This window comes from Bos grunniens, chromosome 4 (genome assembly GCF_055505025.1).
Source record: "Bos grunniens cultivar Pamir isolate PY7600 chromosome 4, Bosgru_T2T1.0, whole genome shotgun sequence".
Classification (NCBI taxonomy): Eukaryota; Metazoa; Chordata; class Mammalia; order Artiodactyla; family Bovidae; genus Bos; species Bos grunniens.
This window is the reverse complement of record NC_141168.1, coordinates 106,839,891-106,866,405: the sequence shown is the minus strand read 5'-3', so window position 1 is coordinate 106,866,405 and position 26,515 is coordinate 106,839,891. Positions and strand designations below refer to the sequence as shown.

Sequence of the window (26,515 nt, the reverse complement as noted above, 5' to 3'; positions counted from 1 at the left end):
CCCAAAAACCTGCGTCAGCAACACAAAATTAAGTACTTTGGCCATTAAAAAATTAATAAATGACAAAGGGTGTACCACCCAAAATAAATCTTTAAATGTTCCTCCCTGTAAGAAAAATCCACAGATTTCCCTGCTCTAGACAGCTCTGCCCTCAGACATTCCCTGGCTGGCCCCGAATTTCCTTTGTACACACAGTAAAATCACTTGGGGGAAATTAATATATGAAAAATGCAATCATCAAATTTTCTTATTCTCCATTAAAGCACTCTTTCACCAAAAAGGGGAAATTATGTGTTTTTTTTTTTTCTTCTTGTTAATAAAAGACCCACTAATAACACACAGGAACAGTAAAAGGCATCTTAGGGGAGACCTATATGTGAATGAAGTAGAATCAAAACTCAGATCTAGGTTAATTATCAACTCTGGCTCCATTCCAACCCCATATCCATCCAGAGTCTCTCGATCACCATTCTATTTGATAAAGTCTAGGAACTTCACTTATCCCCACGTTAATAGTCCATGATGGACAGGACAATTAGACAGTTTAGAGACGCTGGCCACAGCACAGCCAGGGTAAAGGAATTATTTGTTTTGCGTCTCATTTTTTTTTTTTTTTTTCTGATGTGAACACTATGGTGAAAGCCCAAGGGAACTTTAATCAGTTCTTAAGTTGCTGGAATCATCCACCCAAGTTTACTCTGCCAGCTCTGTCTGGCATGAAATTGTCTAAAGATGTAACACAACAGGATTTGTATTTTACACACACATACACGTTGCTATCTCCAGTGTCTTTCTCCTTCTTTGAAAGCTCTTCATCTTGGACGGTATCACACCTGCCCGATAATCCGAGGCAGGGGAAAAAATCCTGAAGGATGGTGGCTGATAAAGAAGTCAGGGCCAGGGCAGATCTTTTCACATGCTAATTCCTGCCTATTCTAGCTGCACCTACAAACAGAACTCCAAACAGACTCCTTCTAATACAGGGGAAGGTAATTACACTCACAAAGGCACCTCTGTGTCAGGGCCCGGCACCAGGAGCCAGCAGGTCTGGGAGACGGAGGCTTAACAGAGACTCCTGCAGTGAATTCACATTGTCTAACACGAGGGAAAATGCCAGACCGGGGGGACCCTGCAGCCTTCAGGCCAACAGTGGTGCACCTTGTCTGGGAAGGTTATTTAATGCTTCTGGCACCTGTAGGCAGAGCCACCCCTCTTTTCCTGCCTTCCAGGTTTAGAATTTATTTGGCATGTATAATTGTATATTTTGATCCTGGAGCTGCAAACAATGGGCGGCATGTCATGTCTTGATCCTTGAGCATTCCTCTTGGTTTCTCCCAAGCGAGTTAACCCTTGGATACTCAACCTGGCAGCACCTCTCCCACCCAGTCAAGGGACAGTTAAGGATTTGAAAAGGGTGCATTTCAGCATCTTACTGAGAAACACCACTGGCGCCTTGCCTGTTATGCTGTGTCACTGGTGTTAAAGCCGAATCAACCAGTCAACAACCGGAGACTCCATGTATGTGACGCTGAAATTAACATCAACCTGTATATACAATCTCAATGCTTATTCTTTGCTTTCTTTAGTCCAGGGACTTTTAGGATATTGGTGTCTCTTTAATTTCATTGCAGTCCTAACAAAAGCACCTTGACAACTTGAGGGATTTGGGTAGGAAATGCCACACCTGTGCCAGGTGTAATTCTCTAGTCTTCTACCATTGCATGTTGCTTGGCCATCAGTGATGCTCATCATTCAGATGGGATGGAGAGCTTTACCACATGGGACTTTAGTCTCAAACACGTCTTGTCTTCTTCACAAAGCTCATCTGTAAACTATGTCCCATGTTTTCAATCTTTCTGCCCCATGTTTTCAATTTTTCTTTCCTTTCTTGCCTTCTTTGCCCCCAGCTTCTCCATGCTACTCATTTACAAGCTGCACACTCTGTTTCTAGTCCCCAGGTTTAGATCCTGAACATTTTAATACTCTGTAGTCTTCACCTTCCTCTTATATGATACTTACACATTAGACTATTTAAATTACAAGCAACTGCATCTTATGGTTATGTATTTAATTCTAGCTCAACTTACATTAAGCATTATAATTACCATTATATATAGATATTACATTTAAATTCAGGCAAAGTCATTTAGAGTAAATATTTACCACTTTCTTTGCTGTTCATCCCTTGGTCCATCTCCAAACTATCAGCTGGAATCACTTTCGTCTTACCTGAAGTGCATTCTAGAATTTCCTTTGGGAAGATTCTACCAATGATATGTTTTCAGAGTTTTGCTAGTCTAAAAAAATATCTTTATTTTACCCTGTTCCTGGAAGACATTTTCAGAGGCCACAGAATTCTAGGTTGAAAGGCTTTTTTTTTTTTCTGTACACACTGACAATGTCATTCAAATGACTTCCAGCTTCCTCTGTTCCTGCTTCTAAGTTAGCCAACAGTTCAACTGTTCCCCTTTAAAGACAATCTGCTTTCCTCTCCAGCCACCCTTCAGCTTCTCTTCAGCTTCAGTGTTTAGCAGCTTCATTCCGATATGTCTAGTCTGGATTAATTTATCCAGATTGGGATTTGCTGTACTTCTTGAATCTCTAGATTGATAGCTTCCAATAGTTGCAGAGAATTTTCAGCCATCATTTCCTCCTGGTTTTTGTTTATACCCATATTAAACCAGCTCACAATTCCCTGTGTACCACTCTATGTCTCTATTCCAAGTAATTCTCTTATCTTCGCATTCACTAATTCTCTCTTCAGCTGCGTTTAATTGGCTGTTAAAGGCTGAATTTTAAATTTCAATCATCATAAATATTTTCACTTCTACATTAAAAAAATTCACTTTATAGTTACAATAATTTTGAAATTTTGAATCTTTGAAGGTTTAAAATGCTGTCAGGTTGCGTCTGCCACCTCTTTTTAAAGTGCCTCGTTTCCTTGTGTGATTTGAGATGTTTAAGAGCTGCTCATTTTCCTTGGAACATTATCTATGAAAATTCTTTAACATCTGAGCTCAGGGTGGGTTCCTCTTGAGAAAACTTGTGTTCTTCTCTCAGGTAGCTAGAGGCACTACCAATTCAAGGTTATTTAAAAATAAATTCCTATATCTTGAGAGCTTTCATATCACTCAAGAAACATAAATTCATGTAAACTCATGTGAGACAAGCTTGGCACTCCTGATGCTTAGGGGAAGGGTTCCCCCCTCCCCCTTCTCTCTCCCTCCACTCAGAAACAAAGCAATTTTCCATGCTGTCTAGATAGTATAAGAGAGCATTAAAAAAAAAAAAAAAAGCTTTTCTACTCAACTATATTTGATTTACAAGACTGCATTAATTTTAGGTGTACAGCAAAGTGATTCAGTTACACACACACACACACACACACACTTATGCACATCTACATGCAAGTCCTCTCAAAGAGGATGAGAAGAGGTAGACTGCATTCAAAGAAATAGTCAAAATACATCATCTCAAATGTGGCTCTATATCTGAATTCTGCCAACTCCACATCAATGGCCAGGATACTGCAAGAGCAAGAATACAGGCTGCAGAGTCAGAAACCTGGGCTCAGATCATTATTCTGCCACTTAACTACCGTATGTTGGGCAAAGTTCTTAAAATCTCTGCACCTCAAGTTCCTCTCCAAAACCAGTGAGGAACATTTGTACTGACATAAGATTTAATTTAAATCCAATGATTAATACGAAGTGCCTAGTACAAGCATCTTCAATGAAAAAAGTGATGATATAAAGATAATTACTATTATCAATGTAAAGCACACTGTCCTGTCAAACAGGAAAATATAAATAGTTGACATAGTCTTTAAAAAGCTGGCAGCTGGAGTATGACTCCTATATGGTTTCTACATGAATCACAGAGAGAGTTCTACATTTACCAGGCTAAGAGCAAATCTTCTATTTGGCAAAAGACCTAATCCTATTAAGTAAATTTAAAGTTGTTTGCTACACTGATCAGACCCCACATAGGACTCTGGCTGTCACAAGACATATCTCCTTTATTTTATATTCAATGCATATCTCTCAAGTTAGCCATCTTTTAAATACAGACCATGGTCAAAATTAGAAACCAGAGAAATGAAAGAACAAATTATAAGAAATATACCTATCACTTTTGGAAAATATATTCAGAGCCCTCTACGAACAGTAGACTGGTAGCATCGTTTCAGTACTTCTAAATATAAAGGACAGCAAATTATATTCCAAAAGTTAAGCTAAAATAAAAAAGTGTTTTGTTGAAACTAATCCTGCAGGTACTTAGCAAAAAACAAAAACAAAGAAACAACAACAAAATAAAAATACTAACTTGATAAAAATGTTTGGCTCTAGAAAAATAGGTTACCCATAGCATGAGGCTAGGAGATTCAGTTCAGTTCAGTTGCTCAGTCGTGTCTGACTCTTTGCGACCCCATGAATTGCAGCACACCCGGCCTCCCTGTGTTCTGTTATTACATACCTTTTTATAGATGAGCTTTCTTCTTTTAAAAACTATACTACCTGTTAACATTAACTTTTGAAAGAACTTTACGGCACTAAAATTATTCTCTCACCTCCCTTAACACTCATCACTCTGAAGGCAATGAGGCCACACTCATCTACATAACTCAGCACACCTCATAGAAGGTCAGCCCTCAACAAATATTTGGTGAATGAATGGAAGAATGATGAAAAAAACTAACCATTTTGTAATATTTTAAAGGATCTTTTCTAGTCCTGTTCAGCACATTCAGTTCCTTTAGGCATCATTTAATAAAAAAATATTTTTTCACAGTGTCCCATTTTATTTGCTGTTACAAGTGTAGGTACTATTATCCTCTTTTTACAGATAATGCATCTGAAATGTAGGAACAGATAGATTTTTAAAATATTTTCTTCCAGTTTATTTTCTTTTAATGCAAACTTCTAAGCACAATATGGACAATATTACATCATTTTGAATATTAGACACAAGCTCACACCACATTAGATACAAAACCTGGCTTCTTGATGTACTTGATACTCTTTAATTCCTAAAATTTTGCCTTTTAATAAGACAAAATGTCCTAAATGTTCATTTTATGGCAGATATTAATGACAAAGTTATCAGGAAGGCACACAGTTATTTTTCAGTACTATCATTTGGAATGATAGCCACTTGGCTCACTGTCAGATTATGTGTCTCTCCACAAGGCAGGCAGACTGTGAACTGCTACGTTGGTCAATGTAAGAGTTAAGGAAACAGAATTGCCTCACAATGGATAGTTTTAATTTCTATAATTTAAAGAGCTGATATAAGATCAAAGATAACGTGCTTATTCTAAACAACAAAACAAAGCAAAATTGAGTCATTCTATCTAACGTTTTCGGAGAAGGCAATGGCACCCCACTCCAGTACTCTTGCCTGGAAAATCCCATGGACAGAGGAGCCTGGTAGGCTGCAGTCCATGGGGTCGCTAGGAGTAGGACACGACTGAGTGACTTCACTTTCACTTTTCACTTTCATGCACTGGAGAAGGAAATGGCAACCCACTCCAGTGTTCTTGCCTGGAGAATCCCAGGGACGGTGGAGCCTGGTGGGCTGCCGTCTATGGGGTCGCACAGAGTCAGACATGACTGAGCAACTTCACTTTCACTTTTCACTTTCATGCATTGGAGAAGGAAATAGCAATCTACTCCAGTGTTCTTGCCTGGAGAATCCCAGGGATCGGGGAGCCTGGTGGGCTGCTGTCTATGGGGTCGCACAGAGTCAGACACGACTGAAGTGACTTAGCAGCATCTAACGTTTTAAAAAAGCATTTGGTATTAAAAGCAATTAGGGAAAAAATGATCCTTTAACTACCCTAGCCTAAACTATCACACAATCCATGGCATTTAGTGACCTCTCATCCCAGGGACGGGGGAGCCTGGTGGGCTGCCATCTCTGGGGTCGCACAGAGTCGGACACGACTGAAGCAACTTAGCAGTAGCAGCAGCAGGAGTTCTTTTTATTTCCATTTCTTTAGCAAGCGAGTGTCAACAGTGACACCAGACCTGTGCACTGCTCCGTATCTGTGCATAGCACGGAACCTTGTCTTTGGACTTCCTTGCATTATCTACCAGGCACAGGCTCTCTCTTACCTGGCTTGATATCTCTATGTGATACCTTGCATTCCACAGAGAGATTGCACTGAGTTTGAAACCCAGCCTCCCACTTCCTTATAAGGTATACCACCTTAGAAAAATTACCTAAACCCATCATGTGTTCCTTTCCTCAACTGTAACTTGGAACTGCTTAAAAACAAAACAACTATCTGCATCATAGGCTGTAAGTAATTGTTAGTCACTCAGTCATGTCCAACTCTCTTCGACCCCCTAGACTATAGCCCACTGGGCTCCTCTGTCCATGGGATTCTCCAGGCAAGAATACTGGAGTGGGTTACCATTTCCTTGTCCAGAGGATGTTCCCGACCCAGGGATCAAGCCCAGGTCTCCCGCATTGTAGGTGGATTCTTTACTGTCTGAGCCATCAGGGGAGCCCAGAATAGGCTGTAATAGGGATTAAATGATGTAAACTGTATAAAGCGCTAAGCATGATGCCTAGCTCAGAGTGAGCATTGGCCCTAAAGAGCTTGTGTGCACACATTAACACACTCACTCACACACATACACACCTAAGGCTGGACCCTGCCTCTGCCCCTCCTGAAAGTCCTAGCACCATATCTGACCCTGCTATATTTTCAGATTTTTCAAATCCTTCCATCATCAGTGACTCTTCTGTCTACAGACAGGCATGGTTCTCCCAACAAAATTAAAAAAACAAAAAAACAATAAATCTCCCAACCTCTTCTCCCTGCTAACGTTGCTGCTCGGCTCCATTTTTTCTTCCAGTTGCTATATGCTTTCCCTTTTGTTTCTCAATCTTTAGGCTGAGTGGTTTGTATCTGTGAATTTTTTCTCCTCCAGGTTTCTACCTCTGCCATTCTCCTTAAATTGATTCATGAAAGATAACTGGTGACTTCCATCTTTCAGTTCACGGGCCTTTTCTTGGACTTCAGTCCCCTGGTCTCTGCAGGACTTGAAAAGCACTCACCTCTTTCTCCTCCACTTCCAGCTCGTCACTCCTGGGGCTCCCACCTGTTCCTCCCAGTTCTCCACTGGACAGCTGTTTCTACTACCCTCTTCCCCACACTTACTTATTCCTGCACCCAAACGCGGGCCGTTGTTGAGTTCCATCATTGGTGTCCCATTGGTTTGGGGGTCGTACCCACTCTCACAGCCTCATGCACGCACATGACCCCTAAAGAACATCTCAAGCCCCAGTCCTCTGACAAGGCTCGAGCCCTACATCCAGCAGGTAGAGTAAGAACACCACCAGACGGAGTCAGGAGAAGTCTCGGTCCAGCTGTACCTCCACCTGCCAATCACCGAGCTGATTCTCCTGAATCAGCTTTGATTCCTCAGTTATAAAGGTAACACCAAACAGAAGGTCTTTTAAGGTCTCTTGCAGCTTGTCAAATATTATGAAATTACAAAATTTACAGTATCATCATCCACCAGATGCTCAAGCCAGAAATCTGGCTTTTAATCTTCCTATACTTTTCTCGTTTCATTACTTTCCAAGACTTGGTAAGTGTAACTCTCACATACCCTTTAAATAGATCACCTCCCCCGAAAAACACACCCCCCCAACACACACACCATCACGCCCTAGTTTAGGCCATGGTCAGCCCTCCTCCCCACCATCCCCAGCCTTCCTCTTGCTCTTGAACACAGCACTCTCCACACTGATGCTGAATGACCCCTCCTCAACACAAACCGGATCATGCCGTCTGTCTCTGCCTTCTCCCTGGCTAACTACACCTCATCTTTCAATGCCATCTCCCCTTTGGAAGCCTTCCTGGCTTTCTTACTATGTGTCAGCTCTATCTCTGTTGGAACGCTGCATGGCTGACCCTCTGACAGCCCTTCTCCACTGCACATGTAGTCCAGCGATCTCGTTACCTGTCTGCTGCTCCCACGAGATGGTAAACTACTTCCTAAACCATACATTAGGGATGCCCTGGTGGCTGAATGGTAAAGAATCCACCTGCCAATGCTGGAGCCTCGGGTTCAAGCCCTGGTCTGGGAAGATCCCACATGCAACTGAGCCCGTGCACTGCAACCACTGAGCCTGTGGGCTGTAACTACTGAGGCCTGCGTGCCTAGGGCCCACGCCCTGCAACAGGAGACGCCCACACACCGCAGCTAGAGAAAAGCCCACGCAGCCACGAAGACGCAAGCACAACCCAAATAAATAAATAGATAATCCAAAAAAAATATGCATTAGAGTTCACTCTCATATTTCCAGTGCCCAGGGCAAAGCTTGTGGATAAATAAATGGAGGCCTCAGAGCTCGGGAAAGCGATCTCTCAGCTAATTAGCTATTTCCTTCACATTCAACTTCCCCAGTGTCCTAGTTTTCTTTGGTCCCTACTTGTCAACTTATCCTCTTTCTGTGCTTTCATATCCTTGCTATATAACTTGGCAACATCTGGCTTTTGCTTACCATTCATTTGCTCAATGAATATCGATCAAATGTCTACTCGCGCGCCAGAAGCTGTCACAAGGACGCAGCAGTGAGTAAGCGAGGTCTCTGCTATCACAGTTCACTTTGGAAGAGGAGAGGCAAGAGGGGAGTGTCAGGGGGTGATGGGCTGCTTAGAGACCTGGATAAGGGGCTGTGACAGCCAGGGACATGGTGTCCTTCCAAGCAGGTATCTGCGGGGCTAAGATGTGAGGGGAAGAGCCTTCAGGCAACTGAAAATGAAGGGATGAGCTTGAAGGATCTGCAGAGGAAAGGCGGCCAGTGTAGTGAGCAGAGTAGGCAGGGAGGTGGAGAGCGGGGTCCAGGGCACAGACTGGAGAGGACGGGCCAGCAGGGAAGGGGCCGGGGCTGGGATATACATGCAGTAGCACAGAAGCTGCTAGACAAGTTTCCACTAGAGACATGGTTTCTGTTGGGCACACTAGCCTCCTCTTGACTCTGGTTTCTTCTCAAATGTCATCATCTCAGAGATGCCTTTCTGACCGCTCTATTATGTCCCAGTCAAGTATCAATGTGAGAGTTAGACCATAAAGAAAGCTGAGCACCAAAGAATTGATGCTTTTGAACTGTGGTGTTGGTGAAGACTCTGAGAGTCCCTTGGACTGCAAGGAGATCCAACCAGTTCATCCTAAAGGCGATCAGTCCTGGGTGTTCAATGGAAGGACTGATGCTGAAGCTAAAACTCCAATAGTTTGGCCACCTCATGCGAAGAGCTGACTCATTTGAAAAGACCCTGAAGCTGGGAAAGATTGAGGGCAGGAGGAGAAGGGGATGACAGAGGATGAGATGGTTGGATGGCATCACTGAGTCAACGGACACGAGTTCAGGTATACTCTGGGAGCTGGTGAGGGAAAGGGAGGCCTCTTGTGCTATGGTTCATGGGGTCACAAAGAGTCGGACATGACTGAGCGACTGAACTGAACTGATCCACTAGGCTCCTCTGTCCATGGAATTCTCCAGGCAAGAATACTGGAGTAGGTAGCCATGGGTCTCCTGCATTGCAGGCAGATTCTTTACCATCTGAACAACTAGGGAAGCCCTATTAAAAGCATGCCCACCCCCCACCCCCACTTTCATCTTTCATCTGGAGTTGGCCCTTCTCCATCCCTTCATCCTGCCTCCTTTTTCTTCAAGGTTCTCAGCCTCACTTGATGTCATAGAGTCTTCTGAATGGCTGACTTCTTTTACCCACATAAGTGTCAGCAGGGACTTGGCTTTTCATAGTGACATTCTAAACAACTAGACCAGTGCCAGGCAAACAGTCAGAATGAGTTAATCTGACTTATATTTTAAATTTAGATCACTCTGGCTGCTGTGGGGACTATGGACTTGAGGGAGTTAAGAGTTAAAACAGAGAAACCCACAAGGAAGCTTTCACAGAGCTTCAGGTGAAAGAGAAAGATGGATGAATTACTGCTTTGGCGGTTGTAAAGCCATATAAACATCCCCTGATATTAGAAAATTAGCATGGCACAATGTCCTCCAAGCCATGACTAAACACTTGTTTTCCTTATGTGGGGCTAAGAACTCACAAAAGCAGGTATTTTTATAAACTGCTATCTTCAGAAATTACTCTGACATATTTGTACATTGCTAAGATAAAAGTGACAAACTGATGGGATTTGACAAAATCTACTAATGCTAACAACTGCACATGCCCCTTAACCTAACGATTTACTTGCTAGGGATTCACTGTATTTATTCACAAAAGTATATCACAATATCTGCAAGGATGTTCACTCTGTCATTGCTTGTAATGCCCCCAAACTAGAAACAAGTACTCATCAGTAAGAAACTGCTTAAAAACAAAACAAAACAAAACACTGTATACAGTTATTAAATGAGAAAAGAACATTAAGATACACTGTGCTCAAACGGATTTTGTTTTTGTTAAAAAAACACAGATATAATATTGATGTGTGTGTGTGTACAAATTGTGATAGGACAGAGAGAGGGAGGAGAGAAATAAATAAAAATTTAAATTACTTATAAAAAATACATGCAGTGGTAATCTTTTAAAGGGAAAATAGAAAGGTAAGGAGTAAAGAGAAAATTTTACATTCTCACAGACATTTATGAATTATTTGATTTTGTTTTGAAACAAACTTGTATTTTCACTTTAAAAGACCAAACAATATCCCTTTGAGATAACTAGCAGAATAATCAAGTCTAGAGGTCTTTTCAAGAAAAGTAGAGATACCAAGGGACATTTCATACAAAAATGGGCACAATAAAGGACAGAACTGGTATGGACCTGACAGAAGCAGAAGATATCAAGAAGAGGTGGCAAGAATACACAGAAGAACTGTACAAAAAAGAGCTTCATGACCCAGATAATCACAATGGTGTGATCACTCACCTTGAACCAGACATCCTGGAAGGTGAAGTCAAGTGGGCCTTAGAAAGCATCACTATGAACAGAGCTAGTGGAGGTGATGGCTATTTCAAATCCTAAAAGATGATGCTATGAAAGTGCTGCACTCAATATGCCAGCAAATTTAGAAAACTCAGCAGTGGCCACAGGACTGGAAAAGATTAGTTTTCATTTCAACTCCAAAGAAAGGCAATGCCAAAGAATGTTCAAACTACTGCAGAATTGTACTCATCTCACACGCTAGCAAAGTAATGCTCAAAATTCTCCAAGCTAGGCTTCAACAGTACATAAACAGTGAACTTCCAAATGTTCAAGCTGGATTTAGAAATGGCAGAGGAACCACAGAACAAATTGCCAACATCCGTTAGATCACCGAAAAAGCAAGAGAATTCCAGAAAAACATCTACTTCTGCTTTATCGACTACACGAAAGCCTCTGACAGTGTGGATCACAACAAACTGTAGAAAATTCTGAAAGAGATGGGAATACCAGACCACCTTACCTGCCTTCTGAGAAACCTGTATGCGGGTCAAAAAGCAACAGTTAGAACTGGACATGGAACAATAGACTCCAAATGGAACAACAGGTTACATATAGGGAAAGGAGTACATCAAGGCTGTATATTGCCACCCTGCTTATCTAACTTATATGCAGAGTACACATCATGTGAAATGCTGGGCTGGATGAAGCACAAACTGGAATCAAGGTTGCAGGGAGAAATACCAATAACTTCAAATATGGAGATGGCACCACTCTTATGGCAGAAAGTGAAGAGGAACTAAAGAGTCTCCTGATGAAAGTGAAAGAGGAGAGTGAAAAGCTGGCTTAAAACTCAACATTCAAAAAACGAAGATCAAGGCCTCCAGTCCCATCACTTCATGGCATACAAATGGAAAACAATGGAAACAGTGAGACTTTATTTTCTTGGGCTGTAAAATCACTGCAGATGGTGACTGCAGCCATGAAATTAAAAGACCCTTGCTCCTTGGAAGAAAAGCTATGATCAACCTAGACAGCATATTAAAAAGCACAGACATTACTTTACCAACAAAGGTCCGTACAGTCAAGGCTATGGTTTTTCCAGTGGTCATGTATGGATGTGAGAGTTGGAGCATAAAGCTGAGCAGTCAAAAATTGATGCTTTTGAACTGTGGTGTTGGAGAAGACTCTCGAGAGTCCCTTGGACTGCAAGGAGATCCAACCAGTCAATCCTAAAGGAAATCAGTCCTGAATATTCATTGGAAGGACTGATGCTGAAGCTCTAATATTTTAGCTACCTGATGCAAAGAACTGACTTCTTAGGAAAGACTCTGATGCTGGGAAAGACTGAAGGCAGGAAGAGAAGGGGATGACAGAGGATGAGATGGTTGGATGGCATCATCGACTCGATGGACACAAGTTTGCACAAGCTCCGGGAGTTGGTGGTGGACAGGGAAGCCAGGCGTGCTGCAGTCCACGGGTTCACAGAGTCAGACAGGACTGAGCAGCTGAACCGAACTGAATCAAGAACATATTTCGTTACTTGCTTTCTGATTTTATGAACAGTAGCTCCAATAACTCCTTTACATACACACTTCGAATGAGAACACAAACACAACATCCAGGAATTTGGATGGAATATACAGCTGAATGTGAAGCCTGTGCATAGAAGACCAACTGTATTCATTATTCTACACCATTTTATATAAGGGACTTGAGCATCTGCCCCTATGGGTACTGAAGGGATGACTTACTCTGTCAAATACAGTGGGACAGAGGCCTTTGATTAGAAAACAGCAGAGAGGGCTCATATTCCTAGGTGACCTTCCATGCTAGATGGAAGTCTTTGATTTGCAATTACACAATCTGAAAACAATTTTCAACAAAGCTTGATTGCTTCACTGACCACTTTTTGTTCTCAAAAAGAGCCATGAATTATTCCATTGCTTCATAAGGAAGCATCTTTCAGTCTATCTTAACTGTGTGACCATTTAACATGAAATAAATCCTATTTCATTAAGAAGGTGCAATCTATGCCCTAAATAAAGCTCTGTTGGCACCTAAGGAAAAGCAATAATCAAAAGTAGATACATATCACTTATAGAATTTATTTTGCTTATAGTTACCTAATGAAAGGGAAATACCAACTCATGGTTTAAGAAAAGTAGTATATATATTTAAAAAGTAGTATACATATTTAAAAGTAGTAGTATATATATTTAATATATTTAAAAAGTTGCAGATTTTTAAAAACTACATTATATTCAAATAGCTCTTTCAAGGACAATTAATTACCTGCCTTTACTTCAATCACCTGTGGACTCTGAATTGTAACAATCTCTCTAAATGTTACCAAAATGGGAGGTGTTTTGTTTACAGTCTGCTTCTATCTAAACTATTTCTAGCTTTAGGAATGTGAAATGTTTACCACATCCACATTTTTTCAGTTGCAAATGTATATCGAAAGCAACTATTCTAATTACCTTTTACTGGGAAGTCACAGTTAGAATAGCCGGGTATTTTGCAAGTCAATTCAGGAGAAAAACAGAAAGCCTGGTTAAGTCCAATTAAGTGAGGTTAAACACTGCAGGTCTAAACACACAGACAGAGCCTCCCCTCAGCCCTCCTAGGCCCCACATTGTCATGTTAACAGCAGCAAACAAAAGGGGCCATGGAAGGAAAAGGAAGACTATCTGGCCCACCTAAAACTAGGATAGAGGTCCTTCCTCTGTTTCAAGACTTAACAGAGGGACACTGAACCAGATTTAACAGTATTAGTCACCCCAGGTCACTGACAATTTTCTACTTGGCACCAAGACTAGAAACAGAGAAAACTTGAGCACTGAAAAGAGGTATGCTGAAGCAACGACTTGGCACAGCACATAGCAATGCTGAAGCTGTGAACGTCGCTCAGGCACGGCCGATTCTCCGTGGCCCCTCAGACTGTAGCCCGCCAGGCTCCTCAGTCTGCGGAATTCTCCAGGCCAGAATACTGGAGTGGGTAGCCGTTCCCTTCTCCAGGACATCTTCCAGACCCAGGAATAGAACTGGGGTCTCCTGCACTGCAGGTGGATTTTTTTTTTTACCAGGTGAGCTGCCAGGGAAGCCCTAAAAGAAATTTTTTTTTTTTTTTTTGGCTGCACCGGGTCTTAGTTGAGGCATGCAGGATCTTTGATCTGTATTGCTGCATGTGGATCTAGTTCCCTGACCAGGGATCAAACCTGGGCCCCCAGCACTAGGAGCATGGCGCTTTAGCCACTGGGTCATCAGGGAAGTCCCTTTACTCAGTCGTGTCCAGCTCTTTGCGACCCCACAGACTGTAGCCCCAAAGACTCCTCTGTCCATGGGGATTCTCCAGGCAATGCGCCTCAAAGACAGGACCTGGAATCAATAGAGATTTCTGACCACAGAGGATTGGGGCAAAGTAGATAAGCCCAGAGAAAAGGAAACTCACGGGAGAGAAAACCTAAGGCTGGAAAGTGGGACAAAACAAATGAGAATGAGCCAGGGTGGCGACACAGCCCAATCAGACTGAGTGAGTGGAGAGGTGATCTGCTGAGGACACCCGTGGCCAGCAGAATGGAAGGGCCTGCCTGCCAGGTCATTCTCTCACAAGGCAATCAAGTTTCCAGAAGCTCAAAGCTCAAATTGTTAGTGACTTCACTTGGTAATTACCAATACACCGAAAGCAGTGTTTTGAAAGGCAGCAGCCAGGCCTGTGGAATGCCTCTGAACTAGATTAAGACACCAGGCTAGTAATTAAACTAACTTTATATGGGAGAGGTCTCTTGCTCAAACTTGAGCAATCCTGCTCATGTCAAGAAAGCCATTTTCGCACAAAAGTGGAAACAAGAAACTTTTGAGCCTCAATTTCGGCTCAGATACCACCGTTGGCACCTCTGTTCTCCTAACTACAAAACTAGGAGACCGACTCCTTCCAAGGGGTGTTAAAGGGGATTAAGATTATGAAATACTATGAAGATGAAAAGGACTGAGTCTCAGTCTTGTATCATTTGCAGGTAGTTTAACAGTCTCTACTTCTGTGTCAGCAAACAAGTTTTAACGTTTTATCCATCTAGACACTTCGATAGCAGCCATTGCTATAGCACCTAAGTGCTTTTTACCAGACCAGCCACTGAAAGACTGCTTGGCATCTTGTCAGAATGACATGCTGCTATATCATGTCAAAGTCTGCACGAGCCTAAAGATTCAGAACAGAAGATGACTTTTCTTCCAATTGATAATGAATGCTATGCCTCATGACAATACTGTTCATGTCTTACAGCTGGATCACAATTTGGTAAATCGTGTTCCATTGCACGATCACACTGAGCATTTTAAGTGCTACTTAAAAAAACATACCAGCATAGGACTTCCCTGGTGGCTCAGTGGTGAAGAACCTGCCTACCAGTGCAGGGCTTTGAGACACAGGTTTTGATCCCTGATCCAGGAAGATCCCACATGCCACAGAGCAACTAAGCCCAAGAGCCACAGCTACGGAGCCCACGGCTGCAACCACGGAAGCCCAGGTGTCCTAGGGCGGTGCTCCACACCAAAAGAAGCCACTGCAATGAGAAGCCTGGGCACCAAGCTAGAAAGTAGCCCCTGCTCGCTACAACTCGAGAAAAGCCCACACAGCAATGAAGACCCAGCACAGCCAAAAATACATACATACATAAAATCACTTTTAAAAAATCAACATGTTTATTCTTAAACACTACAAGATGTCTAAATAAAGGGCAAGGTTCTCCCTAAAACACTAAGAGGGCATCACATCATATTTGATCCTCACAAAGGCTCAGATCTTGGAGTACTCTTCCCACTGCTTGACCTTGAGAAGTCTAGAGTTCCAGGTGAGGAAGGCAGACTTGCTTGAAACAACCTCAGTTATCACTCACGCTGATTGTTTACCAAGGTCACCTAAAAAACTGAGTTATAAAGAAAAGGATAAAAAAATATTCCTAGGGGATACTTCTATAAATGCTGTGCTGAATGGCAAAACTAGGCATTGAAAGTTCACTTGAAAAGGCAGTATGTTACACATGGACCATTTATATCCATTCAGGATAAATTGGGAATAGAAAAAAAAAGGAACAACTCTAATGTTACGTGTCTGTGGGACAAGGTTTCCTGGGCCAGTATTACACAACATTCAAAAGGCCTTCCTCTTGTCAGTGTGGAATGAAAATGAAGATGGCAGGCTTTGCAAAACCATATGAACTGCTGATTCAAAATGTGGATTAAGTGGTGATCACGAAACTGGTTCAAAACTCATATGAAGAATTAAATATTTCTAGATATGTTTACATAGAAAAAAGCTACATTAATTCTGTACAATGTGATTTTATATATCTATGTGTAAATAAATGAAAGATATTTTAAGTAGACATTTGACTTACCTTCTTATATCCCTGAAGGTTTACTTATTCAAATTGGCCATGAAACTGTTTTTTTTAAATCTTCTCATTGAAAAACAGTGAACATCTTATGTTTGATGAAGCCTTACAGCAGGGCATAATATAAAGCTAGTTCTAGTTCATTACAACTTCTTTGGCAGAAAAGTGTAAATAACAAATTTGAAGAATCTTCTAAAGTTTTTGTTTTGCAATTGTTCTCAAAAACTATTTCCTAAATGATAAATGGCTGGCACACAAAACAATTATGACAAGGCACACATGCGGAGAGGTTTGGAATGACAGGATCAGAACATAAATTCCGGATCTAGTATGGGCTTTTGGAGAAGGTGATGGCACCCCACTCCAGTACTCTTGCCTGGAAAATCCCATGGACGGAAGAGCCTGGTGGGCTGCAGTCCATGGGGTCGCTGAGGGTTGGACACGACTGAGCGACTTCACTTTCACTTTTCACTTTCATGCATTGGAGAAGGAAATGGCAACCCACTCCGGTGTTCTTGCCTGGAGAATCCCAGGGACGGCGGAGCCTGGTGGGCTGCCGTTTTTGGGGTCACACAGAGTCGGACACAACTGAAGCGACTTAGCAGCAGCAGCAGCAGTATGGGCTTCGCATGTGTGGGGAAACTGAACTCAGCCCGTCTCCCTTGCAAGATGGTGCCCTGTGAGCCTGGCAGCTACCATTCGTGGGCAGCAGCGCTGAGAACCAGATTTTTACATCAGTAACAACTCGATGGACACGGGTTTGGGTGGACTCCGGGAGTTGGTGATGGACAGGGAGGCCTGGCGTGCTGCAGTTCATGGGGTCGCAAAGAGTCGACCCCATGAGTCGACCTCATGACCGAGCGACTGAACTGAACTGAACCTGAACAGATCCAAACAAAACTCCAGCCAGTGCCGTGGCAAACTGTGTGTGGGGGTCACGGCATCACATTCATCCTTGATTTATGTCTTCTAAGGACAGCTACTTGGCAGATGCCAGGAAGGGGCACCTCTTCCTAACTGGCATGAAGATGCCCTATGAGCTCCGGCAGAAGATCTTCTCCAGGTACACAAATGTGAGGAATCAATTTCACACCAATGAACACTTACTAGGGTAGGAGATGAGCGTGCTCTCAAATAAACGACTAACAGGACTCACCTTGTAGATCCCGAAGAAGCCCAAGTCCCTGACAACGGACAGAGCGCTGACTCGGGGCCCTGTGGTGATTTCTCCAGCCACCTGCAAACGGATCTTGACAATTTCCAAAGGGTTGGTGAAAATCACCTGAGAGCCCCCTGCCTAAAAAAGGAGGAAAAGAAAAGATTTAGTATAAAGCAGGGTGGTTCGGGAAGAGATGAGTGATTCTCCTCAAAGGAGCACAGGATATTATATTCTCAATAGACTGGAGTTTCAATTCTTGTCCCAACAATTAAAACAGCAATTATGAATTTGAATCAAAATACAGTGCCTGCCTGGGAGGACTTGGGTCAGGCTCTGTATCCTTCACGTGGAGGCTGAAAGAGAGCAAACACCAGAGACCTGGTCCGACACAGAGAGACTCGTGTTGGTCTTCCCCAAGTTCTCTCGCTACAATGACAAACATTCCTTGAAGCGCAATCAACTGCCACCACAAGACTCAAGCCAAGCACACAAAGGCAGCCACAAAATGAAAGTCAAGTGGTGTCCAGTTAAAGAGACATGACTGTGCCTTCCTCAGCACAGGAAGGGGGCAAGGAGAACATGGGCTTTCCCATGATTTTTTTTTTTTTATAAATACTTCACAATTCCATCACTATTTCAAAAATTGCCAGAGAACAGGCAAACTTAGATGAAAGCTATTTTTGACTTCTCTTAAAAAATCAGATCCCTCACCAAACACCATTTTATGGCCTTAGGTATTGTTATATTTTATTTATGTATTAACCTGAGTATAGAATTGCTCTTTTCATACAAGATAAATGTCAAAGTAGTAAAAACAAAAAATATGCATTAAATCAATTACAGCCAAAACTATGAACAACATGTGCTCATTCTGGCAAATGGCTGGATGCCACACCTCCGAGATCATCTGTGGAAATCTCTAAAGTGCACACTCTAAGGGAAATTTTAAGCTATTCTGAAGCTATAAGCCTGTATTTATTATAAGCAATTACATTCTTACTATACTTCAACTTGTTATTCCTTGTCTCAAACATATCACATTTTTATATCTTCCAAACCAAGGCTGACCCACACATGTAGTTCAGAATCTTCATTACGTAGCCACATCACCAAACCAGACCACAGACGCGGTGCTGACATTTACAGTGTAGCAGATGCTATTGTGGTAACAGGCACAGTTTGGGTCAATTTCATACCAAACTACTTCTTGCTACAGTCTCTGATCCTACCAATGTGTGTGCCCTCAGAAAATGGCCTGTATTAATCAAAACCAGTTATAGGAATGGCCTCTGAAGTATGGTTTAATACCTGGAAATAAAAATCAGAAACAACATAAATATGCAGTGGGAAGGGATAGATTAAATGCACTTGAGTGTATGCCTGCAATGAGATATTATGCTGCCAGTAAGAATAAGGTGGGAGATAATATGCATTATGAAGCAAAAACTCTCAGATGTGTAAACACACGCATGCCTCTCTGCCTGCTATCCCTGACCATCACATAGCAGAGATACACTACACTGGTAACAGATGGTTTATTTTCTTTTCTGCTATATTTTTTGTTTCTTCCACATAGACCATGTGATGCTTCCATAAAGAAAAATAAATACTGCTGCATAACTTATCTAATACAAGAGGTAATGTTAACCAAAAGAAAAAAAAAAAAAACAAAGAAAAATGTTCATCCTTTAACTGTCTAAATCAAATTATTTTTCCATTTTTACCAAACTTAGTCAAGACACACATTCTTAAAAACAGTCTGGGATGTTCCTCTCTCCACACATATAAACCACGGGGAAGTCTGTCTAGACAGCCACCAACTCCCTGTCTGTACTTGCTTATCTCGTGTTTCACCCATCATCTTCATCTCTCCTGGGTGACTAAGGAAGTTGTAGAGAAAACCTGGTTTGGATTCATGAAAAGCCCCACAGAAGGCCCCTCTACAGGGGAAGGAGAGCCTGCCGGGGTCTTCTGCCCACAGGAAGCCAGGCTGCTTCCCCTGCTCTAGGGCTCAGAACAGCCACACCTTGCTCATCCGCCTGAGATCTGCAGGTGGGCCAAGACACCAACCCCTGCCTGTCTGCAGCCCTGGAATATTTTGTGAGTTTGCACCTGCATCTTTCCAAGTGACAGGGAGGGAGTTGCCTAAGGGAGGCAAAACGAAGAGATGAGAGGGACCTGGCCTGGTACCAGGGCTGAGGGCACAGTAAAGGACTGTGTTTGTGCTTCTGGAGTTGAGTTTTCAGGTTGCAAAAATAAATAAAAATTTAAAAACTGTTCCATGGGGCAGAACTGCTGGGAAGGATTTGCTGAGCTGGAATTAGCCTGAGGCTAACGTTTATTTATTTATTTTTATTTGTTTTTATTTATTTATTTGACTGTGCTGGGTCTTAGTTGCAGCATGTGGGATCTAGTTCCCTGACCAGGAATCGAACCCCAGGCCCCCTGCACTGGGAGCATGGAGCCTTAGCCACTGGACCACCAGGGAAGTCCCTGAGGCTGACTTTTAAAAGCTCAAAAGTAGGGAAGACCATGTCCACCAAGGGTAGACCAGAGAGCAGTCAGTACGCATGTACTTGGGTCTTCTAGAAGGACAGAACAGAACTCTAACGCACACTCACCACGTGCTGCCCAGAGCGGATAAGGGGCAGCTGAGCATCACGTGTGACGACGGAGCCTCGGTCACAGCTGGTCGAACCACCTCACTTGTCACGAGGATCAAAGAGATGGAGAATGTACAGCAGCCGGCATGGTGCTCAGTGATTCTAAACACACTGGTTTCCTCTCCTCTAGCTCTCAGGCTGATGACTGTCCTCCCTGGTGGCATGCTATGGCTGCCTGAAGAGCTTTTCAAAAGCAGTGCCTCCTAGATCTTACGGTTGGCAAATTAAATGAGAATTTCTGCATCGGCCCCTCCCTATGTGATTAAAATGCACAGTGAGAGTTGAGAATCACTTTACTTCACTACAACATCTCTAGGCTGCCTTTCAACTCCGAGAGGCTGCTTAAAGGGCTTAAGGCTTTGGTTTCTAATTCCAGTTTTCTACATACTTTCAGAGAGTAACATTTACATGTTTTACATCTGAACTTCTAACAAACCTTTTATACATATCCAAGTAGTAATAACATTATTAAAGGTTATGATGTTTAGGTATAGAATTGCTATCTTATTCATTACCTTTGTTGTTATCTAGTTGCTAAGTTGTGTCTGACTCTTTAGCAACCTCATGGACTGTAGCCCGCCAGGCTCCTCTGTCGATGGGATTTCCCCAGCCAAGAATACTGGAGTGGGCTGTCATTTCCTTCTCAACAGGATCTTCCTGACCCAGGGATCGAACCCACATCTCCTGCATGGCAGGCAGATTCTTTACCACTGAGCCACCAGGGAAGCCCATTCATTATCTTATAAATAATACCTACAAAAGTTCATATTATATACAATAAGAAATAATACTCAACTTCCTTGACTCCAAGCCAACTGATAGATATCAACCTTTTAGGACAGCACAGTGAAGTCTAATCACTAAAGATGATGCAAAAGTTCCCTTCAGAGAGCTGCAGAAAACAGAGGCAGTGGGGAGAAAAGAGTGCAGTGATACTAGGGGAAAATGATGATGGGCTCATTACCTCTGGGGCTTCAGAAAGAAAGAACCTACAGACTCAAAGTGGCACGCTGTAGTGGGGCTGAAGACGAATCGGTCCTTTGGAGTCAAACTGGAAGGAAATGAGAGACTCCGAGGCACCAAGAGAAGATGCTTATCATCAGATGCACGGGGTGTGGGCACCACAAGACCCGCTCACTGAACGGTGCGCCACGGCTGCTCTTCAGCCTCCTGGCCGATTGTCCATTCACAGCGCCGTGCCCACACCCCTCCCCTGCAGAGATCAAAGACAGCCGAGCCTGCAGACCGCGGACAGGAGCACCTATTGTGCACGTGATGTCTCCGTGTCCCTCATCACTTGAAGCCTCTGGCTGGGAAGACACTGCTTTTTGTATGCATACAGTTTCATCACAAAGCACTTCCCTGTGACTTTCTGGAGTCTGTGGCAAGCAGGCCAGCTGACAGTTTTCCACATCAGAACCAGCTCCATGTGGCCTAAAATATTTACAGTGGGGACGCTGACTTGTTTCCAGCTTCTCAGTATAGTTTTTATGATTGAAATCTTAGTTAATATCCAGTATCTGGATCCACCTAAACAGAAACTCACACACCTATTGCAGATTTACTTCTGAGGCTTGATCATTCATTCATTCATGTATTTATTCAACAAATTAAAAAAGAAACATACATATATATATATATTTGGCTGTGCTGGGTCTTAGTTGAGGCATGCGAACTCTTAGTTGAGGCATGTGGGATCTAGTTCTCTGACCAGGAATCGAACCTGGGCTTCCTGCACTGGGAGCCCATAGTCTTAGCCACTGGACCACCAAGGAAGTCCCAATTCACTAAATATTTTTAAGCAATCAGGTTCCAAGTTTGTCCTAGCAACAGAAAGGACACAAGATGAGTGAGAAAGCATTCCTGTTCCCAAGGAGTTTTAAAGAGGACTGGAGGTAATAAACATTCATTAAACATCCATCATAGGCTATTAGGGTGTGGTTTTGCATGCATCAATATTCTATATGCTTTCTGTTCACTCAAGAGGTAATTTTTTCCCCAGATTTTACATAAGAGGAAACTGAGGCATAGAAAGATGGAAGCAACTATTATGTGCTGAACAGTGTTCCACCAAAATTCATGTATTAAAGTCTTAGCCCTTAGTATCAGAATGTGACTAATATCAAATATAGGACTTTATAAGAACTAATGAAGGTAAACTGAAATCCTGTGGGTAGGCCCTAATCCAATGTGACTAGTGTCCTTACAATAAGAGGAAACCAAGATACAGACACATGTATACACAGAGAAAGGACCATGTGGAGCAGAGTAAGAAGGCAGCCGTCTTCGAGCCAAGAAGAGGAGCCTCAGAAGAAACCAACCCTGCTAACACCTTGATCTTGGACTTCCAGCCTTCAGGAATGTGAGAAAATAAATTTACCTTGTCACCCCACCTGTGGGTATTCTGTTATGGCAGCTCTAACAAACTAATACGGCAACTTACACTTCAGAGCGACACAACCAACAAGCAAACGGAAGGGTTTTCTACTGAGTCCAAGAAATATATCCCCTATGAATACAAAAAATGGCACACAAGATAAATACGTGGTAAGAGCTAAGGTCCAGACGTACCGCCATGCAATTCAAAGGAGGGAAAGGTTTCTGCTAGCCTGGATAATCTGGGGAGGGGGATAAGGAGATAACAGGTGCACAGATGTTTTTAAAGTTGATACAGTTTCATTTGTCTAATCTTGCTCCTGTGCCCTTGGTGTCATACCAAGAAATCACTGCCAAATCCAATGTCATGAAGTTTTTCCCCTGTGTTTTCTTCTAGTAGTTTTATGGTTTCAGGTCTTACATTTAATGTAAGGTTAGGGGCCAAATTAATTTTTTTGCATGTGGATATCTCTTTTCTCAAGGGCTCCCCAGGTGGGAAAGAACCTGCCTGCAAATGCAAGAGACATAAAAGACGTGGGTTCATCCCTGGGTTGGGATCTCCTGGAGGAGGGCACGGGGACCCACTCTAGTATTCTTGCCTGGAGAATTCCATGGACAGAGGAGCCTGGCGGGCCACAGTCCATAGGGTCACAAAGAGTAGGGCGTGACTGAAGTGACTTAGCATGTATGCATATTCAGTTTTCTCAACACCATTTGTTGGAAAAAGCCATTCTTTCTCCCATGGTGTGGTCTTGCCACTTCTGTGGAAGATCATTTGACCATATGCACAACGGTGTGTTTCTCAGTTCTCTATTCTATTCCATTAGCTTAATATGCCTGTTTTTATGCCAGTACCATGCTGTTTGGTTACTGTGGCTTTGTGTAACTTGTCCTATTTTTTTTAAACACCCTTTCCCTTTTACTGCTTGATGCATTTTACAGCAGATATCACACAACATAATTTTTACCTTTACATGATTCAGTATGGCTCCCTAAATGTGTGGATATTTTCTACCAAAATCACAATATTATTTTCACTCATAATAAAATTGGCAATATTTCTTTGGTATCATCTCATACCTAGTCCAAAGTTAAAAATACAAATTGGCTCCAAAATGTGTTTACTGGTTTGTTTGAATCAAGATGTAAACAAGGTTTCCACTTCAGCTTGATTATATCTCTAAGTTCCTTTTTTTAAAGGAGAATATTAAAAATATTTTCTGCCAAAATGTCCATCAGCCAATGAATATACAAAAAAAAGGTGGGAAATACATATATTGGACTGTTATTTAGGGAAGAAATCCTGTCACATGCTACAACATGGATGAACCTCAAGGACAAATTCATAGAAAGCTATGGTTTCCAGGGACTGGCAGAAGGAAGAAAAGAAAAATTGTTCTAAGAGCAGAGTTTCAGTTTTTTAAGATGAAAAACTTCTAGAGATGTGTTGCATAGCTGTATGAATACAGTTAACACTACGAAATCGTACAATTAAGAATGGCTAAGGACTTCTCTAGTGGTACAATGGATAGGGATCTGCCTGCCAATGCTAGGGACATGGGCCCGATCCCTGGTCCGAGAGGATCCTATATATGCAACAGGCAACTGAAGCCCGTGAGCCACAACTACTGAGCCCACGCACCAAGAGCCGTGCTCTGCAATGAGAGAGGCCACAATGAGAGACCTGTGCGGTACCACAGAGCAGCCCCCACTCGCGGCAACAAGAAAGCCCTCACACAGCAGCGAAAACCCAGTACAATAAACAAATAAATCAAGAAAAAAGAATGGTTAAGATGGTCAAGTATATGTCATGTGTTTTTGCCACAACTAAAATAAAAAAATAAAAAACAGAATTGGTGAAAAAAGAAAAAAGAAGATAACATGTAAACTGGTCACTGAACCGCTGTTAGGATTTAGGTAATCCAGGCAGAGAAAGACACAGTCACCCTGACAAGAGCTTGCGCCACACTCAGAAGGGAAATAAAACCAGCAGCACAACTGTCCAAAGAGATTCTAATAAGGATAATTACGATGAAATCAAAGTGATCATCCCGGAACATCTATTGAGGGCTTGCTAAAAGCCCTGTTAGACTTTCTCTTTGAGTCCTCAAACCATCATCAGATAGGTGATAATATTATTCCCATTTTATAAGTAAGCCAGTGAGGCTGAAAGGAGGTTATGTACCTTGCCAGAGGTCACACAGCTAAGAAGGTGAAGCCTGGATTTAAAACTAGACCTGCTGGACTCCAGAGCCTGAGCACTGATTTCCACTGCTTATCATGGGAGCATGGAAGAATCATCGGTTCAAATGGCTGGAAGGGGTATGAGACGGTATGGTGGAAAATAAGACTACTGGGGCCAGAGCAGGGAAGGAGTGGTGAGTGGAGCTGCCCACTGGGGAGGTGCCTGGGTGTGAGCCTGCGGTGGGAAGGAAGCTGGTAAGTTTAGGAGCCGGCCAGTGTTTGGACTAGTATCTAGGTCTCAGAAAGGTGACTGGGCAGCAAAGTGAATGTCGCTCAGTCGTGTCTGACTCTGCAACTCCCTGAACTATACAGTCCATGGAATTCTCCAGGCCTGAATACTGGAGTGGGTACCCTTTCCCTTCTCCAGGGGATCTTCCTGACCCAGGAATCAAACCGCGGTCTCCTGCGTTGCAGGCGGATTCTTTACTAGCTGAGCTGCGAGGGGAGAGTTTACTAGGAGGGAGAGCCCCTGAAGCAGGGATAAGAAGCAAGCATTTAGCAGACTAGGTGAGAGAGAAGAAAGGCCGGAATGAGAACCATTACTTGGTGATGAGGTAGGGGCGGGGGTGTGTGCTCAATTGCTAAGCTGTGTCTGACTTTTTCGACCCCGTGGACTGGAGCCCACCAGGCTCCTCTGTCCATGGACTTCTCCAGGCAAGAATACTGGAGTGGGTTGCCTCCAGGGGAACCCTCCTCCAGGGGATCGTCCCAACCCAGGGATTGGACTCACATCTCGTGTGTCTTCTGCATTCACAGGCAGGTTCTTTACCGCTGAGCCATCAGGGAAGCCCTGAGACAGGCGGTGGGAGATGCAGTAGAGATCAGCAGGGCTTGGAGCTGAGTGCGGGGCCGAAAGTGGGTAGGATCAGAGAAAGGACCTGAGTTTTTGCATATGTGTAAAATGAAGGAACAAAGAGACTTAGAGAAATGATACACCCAGAAGGCACTAAAAGGGCAAGTTGGGAATTAAGGACTGAGACCCGGATGACAGCATCACCCTACGTATGTGCTACCTGAAGGCGAGGGTTTATATGGGGCGAAAGAAGATGAAACACCCAGGATAGCGGGCTTCCCTGGTGGTTCAGAGGTAAACAACCTGCCTGCTAATGCAGGAGACATGGGTTTGAACCCTGGGTCAGGAAGATCCCCTGAAGGAGGAAATGGCAACCCACTCCAGTGTCCTTGCCTGGAAAATTCCATGGTCTTAGCAGTCTGGTGGGCGACAGTTGATGGAGTCGCAAAGAGTTAGACACAATTAAGTGACTAAGAAAACAACAAAGAGCTAAGGAATGATGAGACCCTCCAGCTGTACACCACAGTGCACAGTGACACAGGCACAGATGTCAAGAAAGGGGCTTCCTGAAGGGTAGATGGCAGCCAGCCAAGGCTGCTGAGACAGGGAGGTGAAGTCCAGCGTGCAGCGACCTGTGATTGCAGAGGGAGGCTGAGAAATTAGAGAGCAATTGTCATCTCCATTTCTCAAGGAAGGGGAGAAAGAGAGAATGCTAGTCATTTACGGAAGCAAGCAAGGTGGAATGAAAATTTATTTAGGGTATTAAGGAGAAAAAGATCTAGGGAGAGTGAAAAGATAAACAGATAATTATGTTACACTTAAGCAGAACAGCACAAGTTCTGAGGCGAGGAGGAGGAGTGGAGGGGAGTTCTATAAAGCTTGCAGATTTGCTTTAATGACACACACAGAGTTGTAGGATAATTTCGATTCACAGCAGAAACTGACAATTATTAGTCTTAGTCTTACTAT

The 26,515-nt window shown here is 43.0% G+C and overlaps 1 protein-coding gene across 13 annotated transcripts in view; it reads right to left on the bottom strand.

The window, feature by feature from the left end:
* SLC25A13 (solute carrier family 25 member 13) overlaps positions 1 to 26,515 on the bottom strand; it is a 272,518-nt gene that overhangs the window by 19,835 nt on the left and 226,168 nt on the right. For 10 of the 13 annotated variants that reach the window (XM_086397737.1, XM_086397738.1, XM_086397739.1 and 7 more), the window contains one exon: positions 17,468 to 17,608. In XM_086397737.1, coding sequence (XP_086253863.1) covers positions 17,468 to 17,608 — 141 coding nt within the window. Of the gene's footprint in view, positions 1 to 15,591; positions 15,844 to 17,467; positions 17,609 to 26,515 lie in introns of those variants that run through there. The other 3 variants (XM_086397745.1, XM_086397741.1, XM_086397744.1) reach the window with 1 other exon arrangement.